Source organism: Callorhinchus milii, unplaced genomic scaffold (assembly GCF_018977255.1).
Source record: "Callorhinchus milii isolate IMCB2004 unplaced genomic scaffold, IMCB_Cmil_1.0 Scaffold10, whole genome shotgun sequence".
Taxonomy (NCBI): domain Eukaryota; kingdom Metazoa; phylum Chordata; class Chondrichthyes; order Chimaeriformes; family Callorhinchidae; genus Callorhinchus; species Callorhinchus milii.
In genome coordinates this window covers 7,927,359-7,943,849 of record NW_024704751.1, presented here as the reverse complement: position 1 = coordinate 7,943,849, position 16,491 = coordinate 7,927,359, and the positions used below count along the sequence as shown (strand labels likewise).

The 16,491-nt window shown below is 45.2% G+C and overlaps 1 protein-coding gene across 1 annotated transcript in view; it reads left to right on the top strand.

The window, feature by feature from the left end:
- The window catches only part of bcas3 (BCAS3 microtubule associated cell migration factor), a 308,857-nt gene that overhangs the window by 216,918 nt on the left and 75,448 nt on the right, over positions 1-16,491 (top strand). The window contains exon 24 of the mRNA XM_007896549.2: positions 5,006-5,104. Within this exon, the coding sequence (XP_007894740.1) occupies positions 5,006-5,104 (99 nt within the window). The remainder of the gene's footprint in view (positions 1-5,005; positions 5,105-16,491) is intronic.

The following is a 16,491-nucleotide window of genomic DNA, read 5'->3' as shown; positions in this document are numbered from 1 at the left end:
AAACATCAAATGGTGCATAAATTCTAGCAGCAGGCTGACAGCAGCAGACACACAGTGTGCCCTTGTTTGTGGCAGAGGAGCAAGGCAAGAAACAGTGAGCGAACTGTGCACAGATCCTCTCAATCCCCAGTGGGAGTGTTGTTTATAGAACATTATAATTTATAACTGAAGAGAGTGGATTTAATTTCACTGGAGAGGCTCGCCAGCAGGGCGCCAGCCTGCAATCATATGAATCAGCAAGCTGCAAACTCCATTGAATGGAAAGTATTATCACCGGCCACAAACGGACAGTGTTTCTGCTTCTACAGCTCCCAGGGAGCGGGGAGACCTTGTCTCTTTAGACATTGATTTTATTTATTGTCTCCCGTTATCTGTCTTTCTATCAGACCCCTCAACTTCCCTTCTTTACCACTCCTGTCTCCCTCTCCCTCTTTCTATCCTTTTCTTCCTCTCTCGGGTCAGTTCGGAAAGCTCAGCCTTAATAATATTAATAATAATAATCCTTGCATTTGATACAGCGCCTCATCACGTCTTCGAGGCGTCTCAAAGCGCTTCACAGAATATACTGTGAAGGGAATGACTATGTTTTGCGGGCAAAACGTATTGAAAGATTTGCAGAGAGCATGACAGACATTGAAATCCTTGAGTCGTTTTTCCATCAAGTCATTGGCATTGGATTGAATCTTGTAGATGATCAATGACCCAATTATTATGCTCAAACGTGACTTTTGTGTATCGCATTGAAGCATCTCAATGCTAAAATTTTGTGAAGACTTTAACCTCAGGTCCCAGGATTGCTAAGAGCTGAGCTGAGCCTCATGTCACTGCCGACATCCCCTGATTACTCAAAGGCCAATTTAAGACCTTGTTGTAGGTCATTAAGGAAGAAGCTTCACACAGCTGAGAAGGCAGATCATCGTAGAGTGTGTGTGTGGTCAGACCTGTCTTTACTTCAGCACGCGATGGCATCCAACACATGAGAAGCATCGTTTGACATAGGAAGCATCACTATAGGTGAGAGAAGTGAAAGGAACATGGGTCCAGTGTATATATTGCACTTAAGGAGACACAGGAGCACAGAGGCTCTATTCTGTCGTGGGTCAATTCCAATAGTCTGCTGCCTAGGTTCCTAATGGTACTTCCTTGGACCATCTAGGCAGGGAACAGCTTCGGAGTTAGCTGCAGTGACAGATTCTGCTGCTTTTAGGAGAGGGGGGGGGAAGAGGAAAGTCCAGGCACGTCTCCTGGGGTGGGAGGGGGGGAATCACAGTGAGATTGTCACCCAGCCTTGTCTCGGGCATTTCCTGCAGGTGGAGGAGGGGTCTGTCTGGGCTGCTGCTTTTTAAGAGAAGGGAAAGTGATCAATATCTCAGTCAAAATAAGCTGCAACAAAACAACACAATTATCATCAGCAAACAGTGTAAATATCCTGGAAGCACTGCCATCTTGGGGGAGTTCACCGTTGAAGATCTTACAGTATGATTTACGTTTGCACAGCATCAGGAGACTGTCTCGAAGTGCCTTACAGGATACTTTATAATAATAATAACAATAATCCTTGCATTTGATAGAGCGCCTTATCACATCTTAGAGACGTCACAAAGCGCTTCACGGAATGCAGTATCCTGTAAAGTGAATTGACTGGATATTTTGTGGGCGAAACGCGGCAGCCAATCGCGCACGGCAGCGTCCCACAAAACAGTCGTGGACTGAAGTGACCAATTTATTATTATTTTTTGTAGGAATTTTTATGTGATGTTAAAGTGAGAGTTGAGGTTCCTCAGGGCTTGTGATCCTCGGCGTCAACTTGGGGCTTTCCTCTCGAGTCCCATCTCTGCCCTTGTAATCTCTGGGATGATCTTTCTTGCTTGGGTTACGCTGGAGGAAGTTCCCTCTGGTTCTTTATGGCCCTGGTATTTTATCTTCCCTTTTTTTTTCCAACGGCAATTTTCTACAAATAAATCCTGGTTTGTGTGACACCGGGCAATTTGGCTGTTTCTTCATGTGAGTACTTCAGCATAAATGAAGGGAAGGCATTCATCAGTCTGCCAGCTAGACTGCTATTAGTCATTTTTTACACAACCAAGACTAAAGATTCTATAGATTAAATCACTAACAAAAGACACAGGGCTGTAGTTTTTTTGTTCACTTGGTGATGAAGTTGTTAATAGAATGTGGAAAGTGCCGTCGCCTCTGGACATGTGAGAGTGGATGTGTTTGTTTATCTCCAGTCCTCTCCGCGTCTCACTCTACGAGCACTGTCCTGCCTAAATCCTGCAATAAGCTGAGCCCCAGCCCTGTCCTTAGCTCTCAATACAACTCGAGGTGAATTCTCTGTTTTGACGGCTTAAACACAGGAAATGATGTTGAGTTGCTGACTCTAGACTCTGGTTACACCAGGCGGAGATGGGTCATTGAAAGTACTCGATGCTGCAGGCCAAAGCTGCACACCGGAATAGCAAATGTTCTCTGCTGAGCCTGGGAAAAGTGGCAACGATGGGGTCCCAAACGTGGAGCCGCTGAAACGTAGGCTCATGAAACATTAATGCTACGAACGAAAAGCTACCATTGGATTCCTCCAGATAAGACGTTAACTAAACTGAGGTCCCTCTGCCTGTTTTCTCAGGTGGATGTTAGTGATCCCGTGGTAGTACTGGGCAATCAATGGTCGTCCTTGCATTTGATGCACGCCTTTCATGTCAGGCCGTCTCAAAGGGCTTTATAGCATGTACTGTAAAGTGCAGTGACTGTGTATTTTGTAGGTAAACGCGGCAGTCAATTTGTGGCACAGCACTATCCCACAAACAGCCACAAATGACCAATTGTATTTGACAAGGGAGATATTTCTCCCGGTGTCATGGCCAACAAAGCCTCCAGAGAAACTGGCCGTCCACCTGAAGGCTGTCTGTGAGACCTCACTGCCATCACTGACTGTCACGTTTGCCTGTTAAAAAACAATCACCACACTTGGGAGTAATTGCTTGTGATGTGCTTTGAGACGTTTCAGCATAAGTTGCTATAAAAATCCAAGTTCTTTTGTTCTCGTGGTGAGTAGATACAAGCCTGACTGCACAACTAGTGTGGAAATAAAGGTTTCAAAATATCAGGCATTCCCTTTGCCTTTGAATATCTTGTCTGGCGCATCTGTTTCAAAGGGGATCAAAACCAAGGATGTCTTATATAGTGTGAGATTGTAAATGTGGTCAGTACCATTATGAGGAGTGATTTTTATGGGTCCAAGCAAGTAGTTGCAATGAAGGGGTATATTGAGCCACCTATCTTGTCCAATCTGCTTGCAACCCCAGGACCACCCAACTCAAGTCAAGACTAGGAGAAACTGGATTGTTTTTATACCCACACAAAACCAGCGAGGTTAGCGATTTGTTTGCACTCAGCAAGAAGTGAATGAGCTGGTGATTCCGATCAATAAGTAATGAATAGAATCAGTAGTCAACGAATGCTATCGTTGCTTGGATTCGCAGTGAACGCGACTGGTAAATCCAATCGGATCCGTGCGATGCAATACAAAATGACATTTGCATCGCACCTTTCACGTCAGGAGGACGTCCCAAGGCGCTGGACAGTCCGGGATTTGGACCCGAGCTGGCGGTGGGTAGTGACACGGGATTGTCAGTAGGATGTGGGATCAATAGGAAGTCAATGTGCAGCACATTTCATAGGGATGGTAGATGTGGCTGGTTGTATAGATGAGCTCGGTCCATTCTGCACTCTTAAGTGATGCAGAGGGGCCTAGAGTGCTGGTGACTGCTTTTGCTCACACGGCGCAGCTTTGATATTGGCTGGCAGCTGGTGCACATGCTCAGTCAGATGTACACTCGGCTGTGGCTGACAAGGACAGATTGAGAGGCTTTGACCTACAAATGTAACCAAATGGCCATATTTCTTCATTTAACATAATTAATACCTTAGGATTTACACAGGCTTGGAAAAACAGACGTTTCTCTGTAGACTACAATAATAATTACAGCAGGAATCCGTAGTTAAATCTTTCGTAGAATGCAAAGAATGACAGGTCTTGTCAAAAAAAATTAACATGTAAAATTAGCTCTTTGTCCCTGGAGTAGTGTGTGAAACAGCAGGGAGTTTAGCACTATTATTTTGTGTGAAAAAAAATGGGGTGTTTCTTTCATTTTGAACTTGTGTGTGTGTGTGTCTTCCTCTTTGACAGTCACTCTGGTGCCTTTGACATGATTGTATACAGACCGGGATGAAAAGAGTTTTATTGTGCCATTTTCTTAATTGTTACAGACTAATGTAATTGTGTTCAGTGAAGAGGAATTTTCAGCTACACGAGCGCAAAGCCAGGCTAGTTATAAGATCAGGAGATAATTCTGTTGCACATTGCAGGGTCATTATTGCCTCATTCAGGAGAATTCTGTCTTTTCTTATCGCACTGAGAAATAAATTAGTGGCAGTGGATGGTGTCAGCACATTGTTGATGTCTTGTGTTTGGAAACCACTTAGCATCTTGCAGGCTACTTTACTTTTATGACCCAGGCTATTGCACATTGAAGTGTCTTCAGACTTTCTTTACATCACTTTGCAGAGTGTACAGCGAGGCCAGTCCTTGTCTCTAGTGAACCCAACGCAGACTGTGCCAGAACTCGGCTGGAAACCAATGTAGAGCTGCCTCCAAACAGCATGCAGTCGCATAGCTCAGTGTTTCCAAGATCACTGCTCACTTTGGGTCTGAAAGGCTGGGTTGCTTTCAAGTGACACCAAATTCAGATTGAATCAAATTCATGATGTGAAAGAGTATGGATTTCGCACCCCCCCCCCCCCACCCACCGCCCATCCCATTAAAACTGGGAGGACGAGATTTGAGCTCCAATACTGTAGATTAAAACCGTGTTGAAGAAAAGGGTGATCAGGACTAGTGGGACGTTCCTTCAATCTGAAATGCTTCCCATGAATCACTGTGTTTTAAAATGGTTATTAAAGATTGGAATCCCAGCCAGTTCTGAACTTAACATTTGCATTTCAGTGCCAGGATCGGTATCCAGTAGCGGGAAGGAATTTGATCCCAGCTCAGACAAATGGCAGCCCGCCAGAGACGAGCCTGTAGAGTACTTCATCCAAGCAGGTATTTTTTTTAGATCAGCGTATTATCGTAGCCGAAGGCCAAGGAAGACCAACTCAGTGTTCAAAAGGAAACGTTGAGACTGCAGAGGCAGGGCTGCTCGCTCACAAGGTCTCCTCCCCCTAACGTCACCTCGGGATATCTCCTCGGGTACAAGATCTCTTCTCCCCCCCCCCCTTCCTCCTGAAGATGATGATTTACGCTGCGGCTGTGTTGGAGTAAGCTTCCCCTAGTCATTTTCTTGATTTGAGACTCACCAGTGAGTTCACTTTAAGACGTTCTTCATATCAGTCTATACGGGGTGTACAGCAAGGGCAGTCCTTGTCTCCATTGAACCCAACCCAGACGGGGCTAGAACTAGGCTGGAAAGCAACTGGCTCCGAACAGAGTGTTTCTGTGCCCAGCCTGACCTTGTTTTCGTCTGATGTTCACACTCTTCAGCAGGAGCCATTACTTAGCAATCAGGAGGATGAACCCTGGCCAATTCTTCCCTAGATACTGAAGCCAATTATAAATCGTTACCAGCACCCTGCCTCTGAGGTCAGTTAACTCATTCACAGACAGCGATCCCAACTCCTTTGTAACTTCCTGGTTTGTGATAGTCCCACACTGGGCAAGCTCAGCTCCTGGAGATGCGAGTACTTTTAGGGCACTCCCTCTACCATCTCCTCATGTTATTGATCCAATTGAAGACGAGGTTTGACAGGTCGACACTGGATTATGTGCCACTTGAGGACTGCAGGGATAGTTCAGTTTGTGTGAAGAAAGATATTGAACCCAGAGTTGTCTAAGGGTCTCTGGCTGGGTCTAAATGAAGTGTTTCAATCTGAGTAGCAGCAGACATTGAGCTTAAGCACTAAACAGAATAAGTCCTTTAAACCTTGCTGTGTTTAATGGCGTTTTTAAGCCTTTTTTTAAGATCACCATGCACAGACCAACGCTACTCCACGTTATTACCTCAATGTAGTTCCATCCATCCCCTGTGGTGTCTGTCCCAAGTCTCTGTCGCCCAGCTTTTGTCTTGCCAAATATTGAGTTGGTCTCCGTGTATTAATCCCACAATAATGCACAGATAAAAGGCTGACCTTATTGTTGTTGATATATTGCTTAAGTGCTGTAATTATCCTCGAAGGGTTAATCCTCCGCGAATGGCGTTCCACATGATGTGGGGTTGGTTGGGAGGTGCGCTTCAGGCCTAGTAACTGATTAGAAAACATATGTGCCATGCTTGAGAGATCAAGGAGTGAGGTTGATGAATGTCATAGCAAAGGTTGGCAGCTCGGGGAAAGGAACGCATCGCGTCCTGGGCTCTAACTCAGTGATCAAGGTCGCTTTCAGTTCATTAACTTTTTACTGAGCCTCGCGCTCGGTGCGAGCCGGGTTACATTTTCAGGTCTATCGGGGCAATCGGGTTGCGTTCCCACACACGTTAGCTGGCGCTCGGCTCCGTTTGAATGCGCTGTGGGCAGCACTCACCTTTTTTAACCCTTTGCCTTTGATTCCACTTGAATACCGCTGTTCTCGTTTTTTTGTGAAGTCAGACTACTTAAAGAGGCCAGATATCACTAGTGCTGGTGGAGACTTTATACCGTTCTCACAGTTGACCAGTGCGTGAGATTGTTAGGTCCTGTGGAGTAATGCTGGGTTTCCTACCAGCCTGACTGAGAGGAACACTGGAGAAGTGCAGATCGGAGGGGAATAGTTATCGAATCGTGTACCTTCTAGATCATTTATGTGAACCAGATTTCAATCTTAAGGCTCGGGATGATAATTTAACGTTGCTGAGCATTAATATTAAACATGCTATAAGTGCACGGTTAGTAATATCAGAAAATCGTGTTCACATATTTGTTCTACACTTCGAAGAGTTTGAAATGTTTGTACAAATATTTCCTTGTCGCCTTTCAACACTTGCACACACAACAACTGGATATTTATGATTCCAGAGCAGAACTGAATTGTGCATTACTAAACCCGGGCTTTGAAAGCGTTAATTGAGATGCATAAGGCTTGTGTCATTACTTATTGTGTGAATGTGTGTGTGTGTGTGTGATTTGTCATTCCCTGGTATCTGGTGACCTGTCAGTTTGGATGCTGACTCTAGTTAAAGGAACGCACGGAAGATTTGAAGGGATATGAACAGGTGGTCTGTGAGGGGGCGAGAGGATGTGAACGAGGGCCCTTTGGTTGGATGTGATCGTGGTCAGATATTCTCAGGCTAAAAGGTAACATTTGTTTGCTGCATTACCAAGCACTGGAGGTCAACTGTTTTGGCTCCGTGCGTAGGAAGCTCACTGATGTTGCATGCAAGATATAAACCAGTACACGGCTTCCTGTGGTACCATAGATCATTGCACAGGACGTCTTGCATGGTTAGGACATAAAACTCCGTGCAGTAACCCAGCAATGCTGAGTGTCCAATACGTGGACAATAGGCATACTTTATCCCCAGATGTTTCTGCTGGTCATCGCCTCAAAGACTTTCAGATTCTGGACATTGTTTGCATTTCCACAGTCCCTGAAGCTGATATTTCATGTCAATGAATGAAATCCCCCGGCGATATTTTTGGCCTGTGGGGAAATCTCGCATTCATCTCCATGAGTGAGGCTGGATAGACGAGTGAATAACTTCAAGTCAGCCTCACAACAGGAGATGTATGTCGTATCTCAGCGCTGGCCATGATGTATTGTACTTAAGCATTTGTAATAGCCGTTGAACTTCAAAACTTTTTAGTTAAAGGAGAATCGCCCGGCATTATGGAGGGATGTTGACTGCCAACAAATTCATTCTGAATCGTCTGGCCCAAACGAGAGCTTTTACTCAGTGGAAAGGGCAGACCTCTCGGTTGCTAACAGGGATGAGTTTACTCAGCAAGAGCCTGCATTAACAAAACAGCAGTCAGCATCCTGCTCATTCCAATATAGACCAACTTGCGTTTATACAAAAGTGCTTCACGTGTTCCAGCGTTTCGGAGTGCTTAGTGACGTCTGAGAACATTGGCTCGGTGTTTTGTCTCACAACGATGACTCCGCACTATAACTCGAAGAGAGACCTTTGTATGTCACTGATTCTGAGCCGGCAGTGCTGTTCAGTGACCATCATCACCAATGTGATCCCACTACCAGTTATGTCTTTGGCGTTACTATTTATTGTCCTTCGTTGGATCCAGGAAATAACAGTAATGTCGAGATAGAGCAGGGAGCTCAGATTGAAGCGGTTAGCTCAGTGGAGCAGCGAGTACTAATGTAGGCTCCTTCTGTAGGTTTCTATGATGGATTCTTGATTAATTGTTTGAAGGAAAAATGTAAAATTCCACATAAAAATACAATTCATCACAACGTACCCAGACAAGAGACATGACCGATTGCCCCCACGTGCTCCCTTACTGATCTTACCGACGCCACGAGCCTGCGATGGTCAGGTGATGTTCGCCCTTAGGGACCAGGGAAAAGGAAGCATCTCATTGAGGGGTCTCTTGAGTGGCCAGTTACAGAGCGTCACACAGCCTGAGCCACTTTGAGAAGAGAAGCAAATGTCAGAGCTGAAAAAAAGAAAGCAAAATCCCTTCTCTCCCACCTCCCCCACCCCCATCCCCACCGCAGAAACAATCCAGAACTGCAGCTAACTAACTCGTGCAGAGGCGAGTATCTGCCGTTTGTCTGTTCAACTAAACTTAGAAAAGATAACAGACTCTGGAGAGCCGTTAAAAAATGGACCATTCTGTTAAGCTTGCACATTCTTCGCTGCGTAAAGAGAAGGAAGCGAAAATGATTTGACTGGAATGGTGAGAAAAACATGTGAGATGGTCGCTGTAACTCCCTAGGGCCGAGGGAGGAAGCCTGCACCATCTCACTGCTCAGACGAGATGGGCTTTTGGCATCACTTGTCCTAATTGAAAATGTGCATGTTTTCTGATCTTCCTCTTTCTCACTTGTTCTTCTTCATTCTCTATTGTCTTGTGTTCTTTTCTTAATCCCCTTTTTCCAGAGCAGATAATCCATGGCTCCAAGAATCAGCGCTAATCTCTTTAATGTTTGATCTACCCCACACACCCCCACCCCCCCCCCCACCCCCCCCCACACTCCCACCCCCACCCCTGTAGCTTCTGTTTGTTTTTCCATGTTTTATGAATATTATAACATTTCAGAACTGTGTGAGTTCAAGAATTGGAAGCAGTTGAATTTGAACTAAATGAATGCATAATTCTCTAAACAATAGACAGTTCAGGGAGAAGTTCACAACAAGCAGAACTTACAGACATTCTGAGAGCACACAAAGTGACTCGAAAGGAGGGATGCCAAGGTGTGGCTTTTGAAGCCTGTGTGATTATATGCCTGTGAACCAAATCTATCCTATAGTAAACCCTTGTGGAGCACCCATATAGTAAATCACTTTGTACACTGTTGAAAATAGCAAACAGGAATCTAAATACCGTCTGAGAGATGGACACAATTTCGTCAGCATTCAGAGTCTACATGATGCGACTCAAGAAAGAGTCACGTCATTCTAACTCAGCATTGACCTGGCTCAGGCGGATGTCCTTTGCGTGATCCTTTTGGAACTGTGTGCGTATTGGGAGGCAACGGAAATTGATCGACTGCATGAAATTCCATAAATTGGGAGGCAATGGGGAGTGGTAAGGTCCACTGGAACTCCACGCTGGAATCAGGCACATATTGTCTCAGAGCATTTTATTACAAGTCTCAGATGTTTGTCACACGGATAGTAGCACTTCCTGCTTTATCCCAGACTGCTTACAAAGGACTTTTTCCTTCATCCCATCCTGCATATAACTATGTTATTTAATGCAGATTAATCGACTGATTTATATTAAAGAAAACAAGCCTAAGTCTGTTTTGAGCTTGGAAGAGCCAGACATATTTATAGATATAATTCTGCGTATTGTAGCGTAGTTAAAATTGAATGAGTTTTTAAAAAAAATTAAATCACACTCTACTGGGTACCAGAAAATACAAACAAAGCTCTTGGCACAACCTCAGGGGAAGGGATTTGCTGGAAAATGACAGATTATGAAAGGTATGAGATTGGATAAATGATTACTTGTGAGAATGTTCCCAGTCAGCAAGGACACTGATCTGCATAAAGCTTTATTTTGAGATGACCTTTGGTACAAGTATTCATTGAACCCAAACCACTTCTGAGCAGATATTTGCAGAATATGCCGTCTATTTAAAATAACATTAAAACTGGCAACGCTGAGCTACGTTGGTGCTCAGCTACAAGGTGGCAGGATTTTAGCTCGTTTAGTACCGAGGTGAAGGGTGAACATGAGGGCGAAAGGATTAGAGGTATGTATAATGATTGGGAGTGGTGCAGTATAAACACTGGCAGGGAGTAGTGAACAGCCTAGTTTCCGTGCTGTAACATTCCACATAAGGGATGGGAGTCCCTCCTGATGTCCTGGACAATGATCCTCCAAATAAAGTTGGTCATTTACTTTAGGGCTGTTTGTGCACACACTATTGGGCACACACTATTCCATAATATGGCTCACCACGTAGAAGAATTTTGACTTCAGGCTGGATGCCTTTGACCTGGTCGTTAACTAGCGTTGTTGACTGCAGCTCCTCACTGAGTGGACACTTTCAGTGAATCATCAATAATTCCACCAAATACATTTCCTTTTCCACCTCTGCTAATGGACACTCCTCCACTGTATATGTAGCGCCTCTTCAAATATGTATTGCCCGAGAATGATCAATATTAAAATCCATCCACCACTCTCGGGCCTGGCTGCTTAATTGGTCTAGATCCTCTCGAATGTTAGTTATTCTCGTGTTTTATCACCTCCCAACATACCCTCGGTATCGTCATCAAATAAGCACCTTTCTCCAGTTATTTCAGAACATGGCCTGTACGTAGAATAGAACGTTGTGCCACTCAGTCAGTCATTTGCCCTTTCTTCCCCTGTATTTATCCCGTCATTGGTACTTTTGAGTTTTCATTTCATTGTTTTATTGATGTTTCTAAACCCAAATGTTGTTTACCTTGACAGCTGTGATAGTGTATTGTGAATGTACAGAAATCTTGTGTCCAATCCTCTGAGCTCCTGTGCAATTACTTGGCTGGGAACCTCACACTCGGTTATCCTGGCTTTACGGAAATATAGGCGTCTTATGTTCAATTCAGAGGAATTATGAGTTGGCCTTGTCGGATTAGACACCAACTTTGTACCAAATTCAATGTAACCCTTTCAGAGCCATAAACATATACAGTCAATTCACTTTGCAGTATGTTCTGTGAAGCGCTTTGGGACGTCCTCTCGACGTGAAAAGCGCTATATCAAATGCAAGGATTATTATTATTATTATTATTATTATAAACGGCCTTTAAAACCTGGTAGATTCTGACTATCTTTTGAGGATGTCTCTATCAATGCATTTGATTTGCCCCTGGCGAATCACAGGTATTGTTTTATTTTTTTTCAGTGAATGGCGTCTCCAGCTTGTAACCCACTCAAGAGAAATAAATGGTTTGGGATGCAGGAGAAGGCTGTAAAATTTAGGAATGAGCCTTGAGACATGAGCATATAGCTGGATTTAGTTGTACTAGTTCTGGGAATCCAGGTTTGATGGGCAGTGCATATCGGAGCACTCTGGATCATCTTGTTATTACTATTCTGAGTTCTATAACACGATCGTAACAAAGTCCAAGTAAGACAGAAACAATCGCAAATTAGATGGACTGAGATATGGCTAATTCATACTGAATGTTGCTGGTAAGATGTGTTCTCCTGAAACTGTTGCTCAGTACAGAACAAAATGCAGGGAGGACGTTTTGAGTTTAGGAGCAAATCTTACAGGGGAGTAAGGAAGCATTTGAGCATCAAGGAGTTGGGCTGGTTATTGTTGGTTAACTCCTCTGATTATATCCAGTTATTATGGCGGCAGCATTGTGTTGGTGATCCCTGTTGAGGATCAGTCTGCAGACTCTCCGGATGGTCGTGTCAACAAACATGGAGCCAGAGGTCAGATTATAGACCGAGGATCAATGTGCGAGAGGCTTGATTCCCATCAATCATTGGTTGTGCCATCGTGTGGGTGACGTCCTGGCTCCTGAGTCCACTGTGAGTGCCACACTGCCTGGCGCCATGAAGATAGCTGCGGCATTAAACAGGGAGCTTCAGGCACCATCTGGGAGACACGACTGGCACCAGCCACCCCTCTGTCTGCAGGTGTATTCATCAAGTGACAGAAGCCTGGCTGAATCGGCCACAGAGATGCATTAGGTTCAGCGTAGATGCCCAGAAGCGACTGGATAAGCGGCATGGCGTGCCTTTTCTGAAATTGGACGGATTCCCAAAACTCCCAAGGAATCGTTGACTGGACACAGAGCCATCGGGGGCCCAACCATCACGGCCCTGGCGTCATTCGCTGTGACGCTTTGCCTCCTTGAACACGCAGATGGTGTGCGATCACCAGTGAAAGATCATGCATGTGAAAGCAAATTATCCCAGGGACAGTGTCATGTATTCAGTCTGCGTTCCATTCAGTCTCGGACTCGTTCGGGTATAAGTAGAACGGAGGCTGTTTACTGAGTGCTTTGGGACAGACTGTTGCCATGGCTGAAGATGGATCTCCTGAATCCACAGGTGTCTCAGGAGTTGGCATTGAATCAGGTTCTAGGCAATGCTGGGCTTCCACAAGAAAGAACGTTCAGCAAGTTAAACTGTGCTTCCACTGGCTGGACAGGTCGAGATTGTGCATCTCTCTGTAAACTTGCCCTGAGTCATCAAGTGCCACGTGCTGCCCAACATCTCCATTTTATCAGAGCTGCAAGGTGCTATTTGGTGACGGAAATTTCACACGTGGACTATCGCGGTGATTCTTTTGACGTTCAGTTTTCCGATGTCCCGAGAATCCTATTTTGCCTCCAATCCCTCCCCGCTTAAGACGCCTTCCCTAACTCAGGCTCCGAGTCAGTTGTGTGAAGCACCTGCGGATGTCCTCTTGACGGGAATGGTGTTGTATAAATGTCAATTGTTGTTGACATTGTATTAACCTGCGAAGCCAGATCTTGCCATCCTCTGTGTCACCATTGTCGCTTTGTAGGACCTCTGCCCCCAAACAAATGCATGATGGTGCTGAAGGTGGAATTTTGGATGGAGACACAGTATTTACATTCCATCTATTGCCCACCCCGCGCTGAGCTTCTGCTGCACAAGTGCCTTGACAACGCCGCGCACAACTGCCCTGTTCCACCCCCTCTCCAGTGCCTTAATTTCTCACGGGAACTACGCATAAAGATAATAGATCCATTGGGCTCATACACTGCTGTATTGTCGATGGGGACTAGGGAACTCTGCGGTGTCGGAGGTGCCAACTTTCGGATGAGACATTGAACTGAGTGAGGTTCCGTCTGCCTGTTGCAAAGCTATTTGAAAAGAGAAGGGGGTTTCTCCCAGTGTCCTGACCGACAAACCTCCAGATAAATTAATGGTTCACCTGATGGTGAGCCAGCGCTGGTGCAAAATGGGTGCTGTGTTTGACAACAAAAGAACAATCCTTACACATAACTAATTATCCGCGAAGCAACTTTGAGATGTTTTGGTCGGTTTAAGGCACTATGAAAATAGAATTTTATTTTAGAGGTCCTTTAATACCTTACACAAAAAAAAACAGTCAATTCACTTTACAGTATATTCTATGAAGCCCTTTGAGACGTATCGAAGACGTGATAAGGCACGATATCAAATGCAAGGATTATTATTATTATTACATCGTACAGTTCTGAATATTGTAGCTGGCATCTCCTTGGTTTCTACGATGGGATACATTTAACATAGCCGGGAGGACCCGTGACCCATCACTTGTAATATTTAATTCAACTCCACATGTGGAAAGTCAGTGCCTTAGCACTTACTCAAATCCCACTGAACCAGACGAGCTTTTATTTTTCCAATACTAACCATTGCGATGGCCTTTCTGAGTGAGATTAATGCTGAATGATGGGCAGTTATGTGTTATGTGCTGTGGATTCCCACCCGCTGGGAGCTCGGTTGAAGCCCGTCCTGGATTCATTTCACTCCAAACCCTCATGGTCTTTACAAATAGGATCCCTTCATCCCATCTAGTCTGGCCTAGATTCAAACCAGGATCCAGACAGTTCCAGTTTGTTCAGTCTTCGCTTTGACTTGTAATGACCCCAGCAAAATGAACACTTCAGTGAAGCTTCAGTGCTTCAAAACTTTGTTCATAGAATCACAGAGCGTTTACACCACCACAGGAGTGCCATCTTCTCCACTGGCCCCGTATCTGTGCGCAATTGGCTGCCATGTCTCGCCCACAAAATACAGTCACTACACTTTACAGTGTAACCTGTGAAGCGCTTTGAGACGTCTCGAAGACGTGATCAGGCGCTGCATCAAATGCAAGGATTACTATCATTATCGTATCTCATTTCATTGCCCTGTTCTTTCCACATTAATATGTTTGCCCCAATAAATGTCCAATTCCGTTTTAAATGTTGTTACGGACTTGGCTTCAGCACCCACTTGTGGTAAAGCATAGCCCGTTCTAACAACATTTGGTGGAAAGATTTTTTTTCTAATCTTGGCTTTGTTTTCTTTACTTATTTCCCTTTTCACACCACGTCGACTTGTCATTTTGACAGTGCAGTGAGAGGGACCAGATTGGCTCCAATGTTGTGTAGGGAGTCTCTACTCGGCTCCTTCTCTCCACGGGCTGACCAGAATCGGGAGCTTGCTTCATTGCTGACTGACTGTGGCTCGCTGTGGCTCTGTTCCGGAGTGCGAGCTGCATTACTTCACCGTCTTGATTTCCCCTTCTGTTTCTGAGACGCTCCAAGGCTTCCAGCACCTGAAAGAGCTTTTGCTTCAGCCCCTACAGCATCTCCCGAGCAGGAGTGTTCCTTAACCTGAAGTGAGAAGTACAGCATGGGTGTCTGTGTGTGTGTGTGTGCGCGTACCAAGTGGCAGAGAGCGATTCCCACACAGATGGAGACATCACAGAGCGAGAATCCCGCTGCCTTGATGAAGAGCAGCAGTGGCAGAGCTGAGCCAAGGCTGCCTGACGGAGAGAGGTTTTGTTAAAAAAAAACGGGGAGATCTCTTTGCAGGATTGTCTTCACTTACGGAACATATCTGGTCACACGCACAAGGAGCACTTTGTCTTGGAAACGCAGGTGTGCTCCATCTCCTGACAGTTCTATGCAGCAGAGCTCTCAGTGTTCAGCCATTACTGCAGATCAATTGAAATCCAGTTAGATAATGATCTGATGGTCTGAGCAGGCGGGTTATTTACCACACAATGAAATCAATTAGAGCCTCTCCATCAGAGCCAAGAGACAGATTTCTAGCCGTCCAATCACTTTTCACACGTCACCCCATTAGCTTGGTTAATGTTTTTAGTTGAATTATGATGAATGAGACCCTTTTTATGAATATGCAGAAAGGTCGTAACCTCTCCAACAGTCTCCAGACACCACTGCCTAGCTGCTAAACATTCCCCGCAAACCTGAGATCCACCGCTCATTCTCACAGGGGGAAAAAAAAACCCACCCAACTTTAAACCTAGCGTCCGGCTTGATCAGCCGAACAAACTCTTGGAGAGAGGACGGGGCATCGCTGAAGGCTGGGGGGAATGTGTGTGCCTTGCTGGTGGGTTACGCTGCACTGGGGCTAGGTTTGCTGCTACGCTGTAAAGGAAAATCACAGAGCATGATCTCCAGAGGACCGTCCTGATGATTCAAAGCGCAATCACCGAACAATTGTGTGTCAGTGCATTTGCAGCATCGACCCTCGAGCATTCTCATGCAGCACAATGGGCCTAATCCTGTCCCTATCAGAGTTGCTGAAGGTTCTCTTGGACTCAGCCCCTAAGATCATGGTCTTTTGAAGTTTTCAGATTGTGCAGAATCTTTATAAAATTCTTGGATTCAGCCTTGGTTTGGAAGCTGGTGTCCACATCCTCAAGGGAACCTTCAGGCCTCTTGCCCTCGCAGACATAGCTTGTGAGCTGCTGGTCTGAGCTGTGGCCGATGCTGAGCAGAGGCGAATCTGGTCTACTCGTCGGGGCAATTGCTGCTTTAAGAGGTCTCCAGGAAGCAGGCTTTAGAGTCACACAGAGGCTTGACAGTGCCCGACACGCGAACACCTAAGATAGGAGAACTTCTCAAACACCCGGGATAAAGTGAAACACGGACAGGATTTTGCCCGCAAAAACAGTCAGTTCGCTTTACAATATACTCTGCGAAGCGCATTGAGACGTCTCGTAGGCGTGATAAGGCGCTACATCAAATGCAAGGATTATTATTATGATTATTATTTAGTTACTTAGAAAGGAATCTCACTCTCCCAATCCCAAATCGGGTCAAACAAACTTGTCTGTTGAGGTGACCTGCCTGGGCG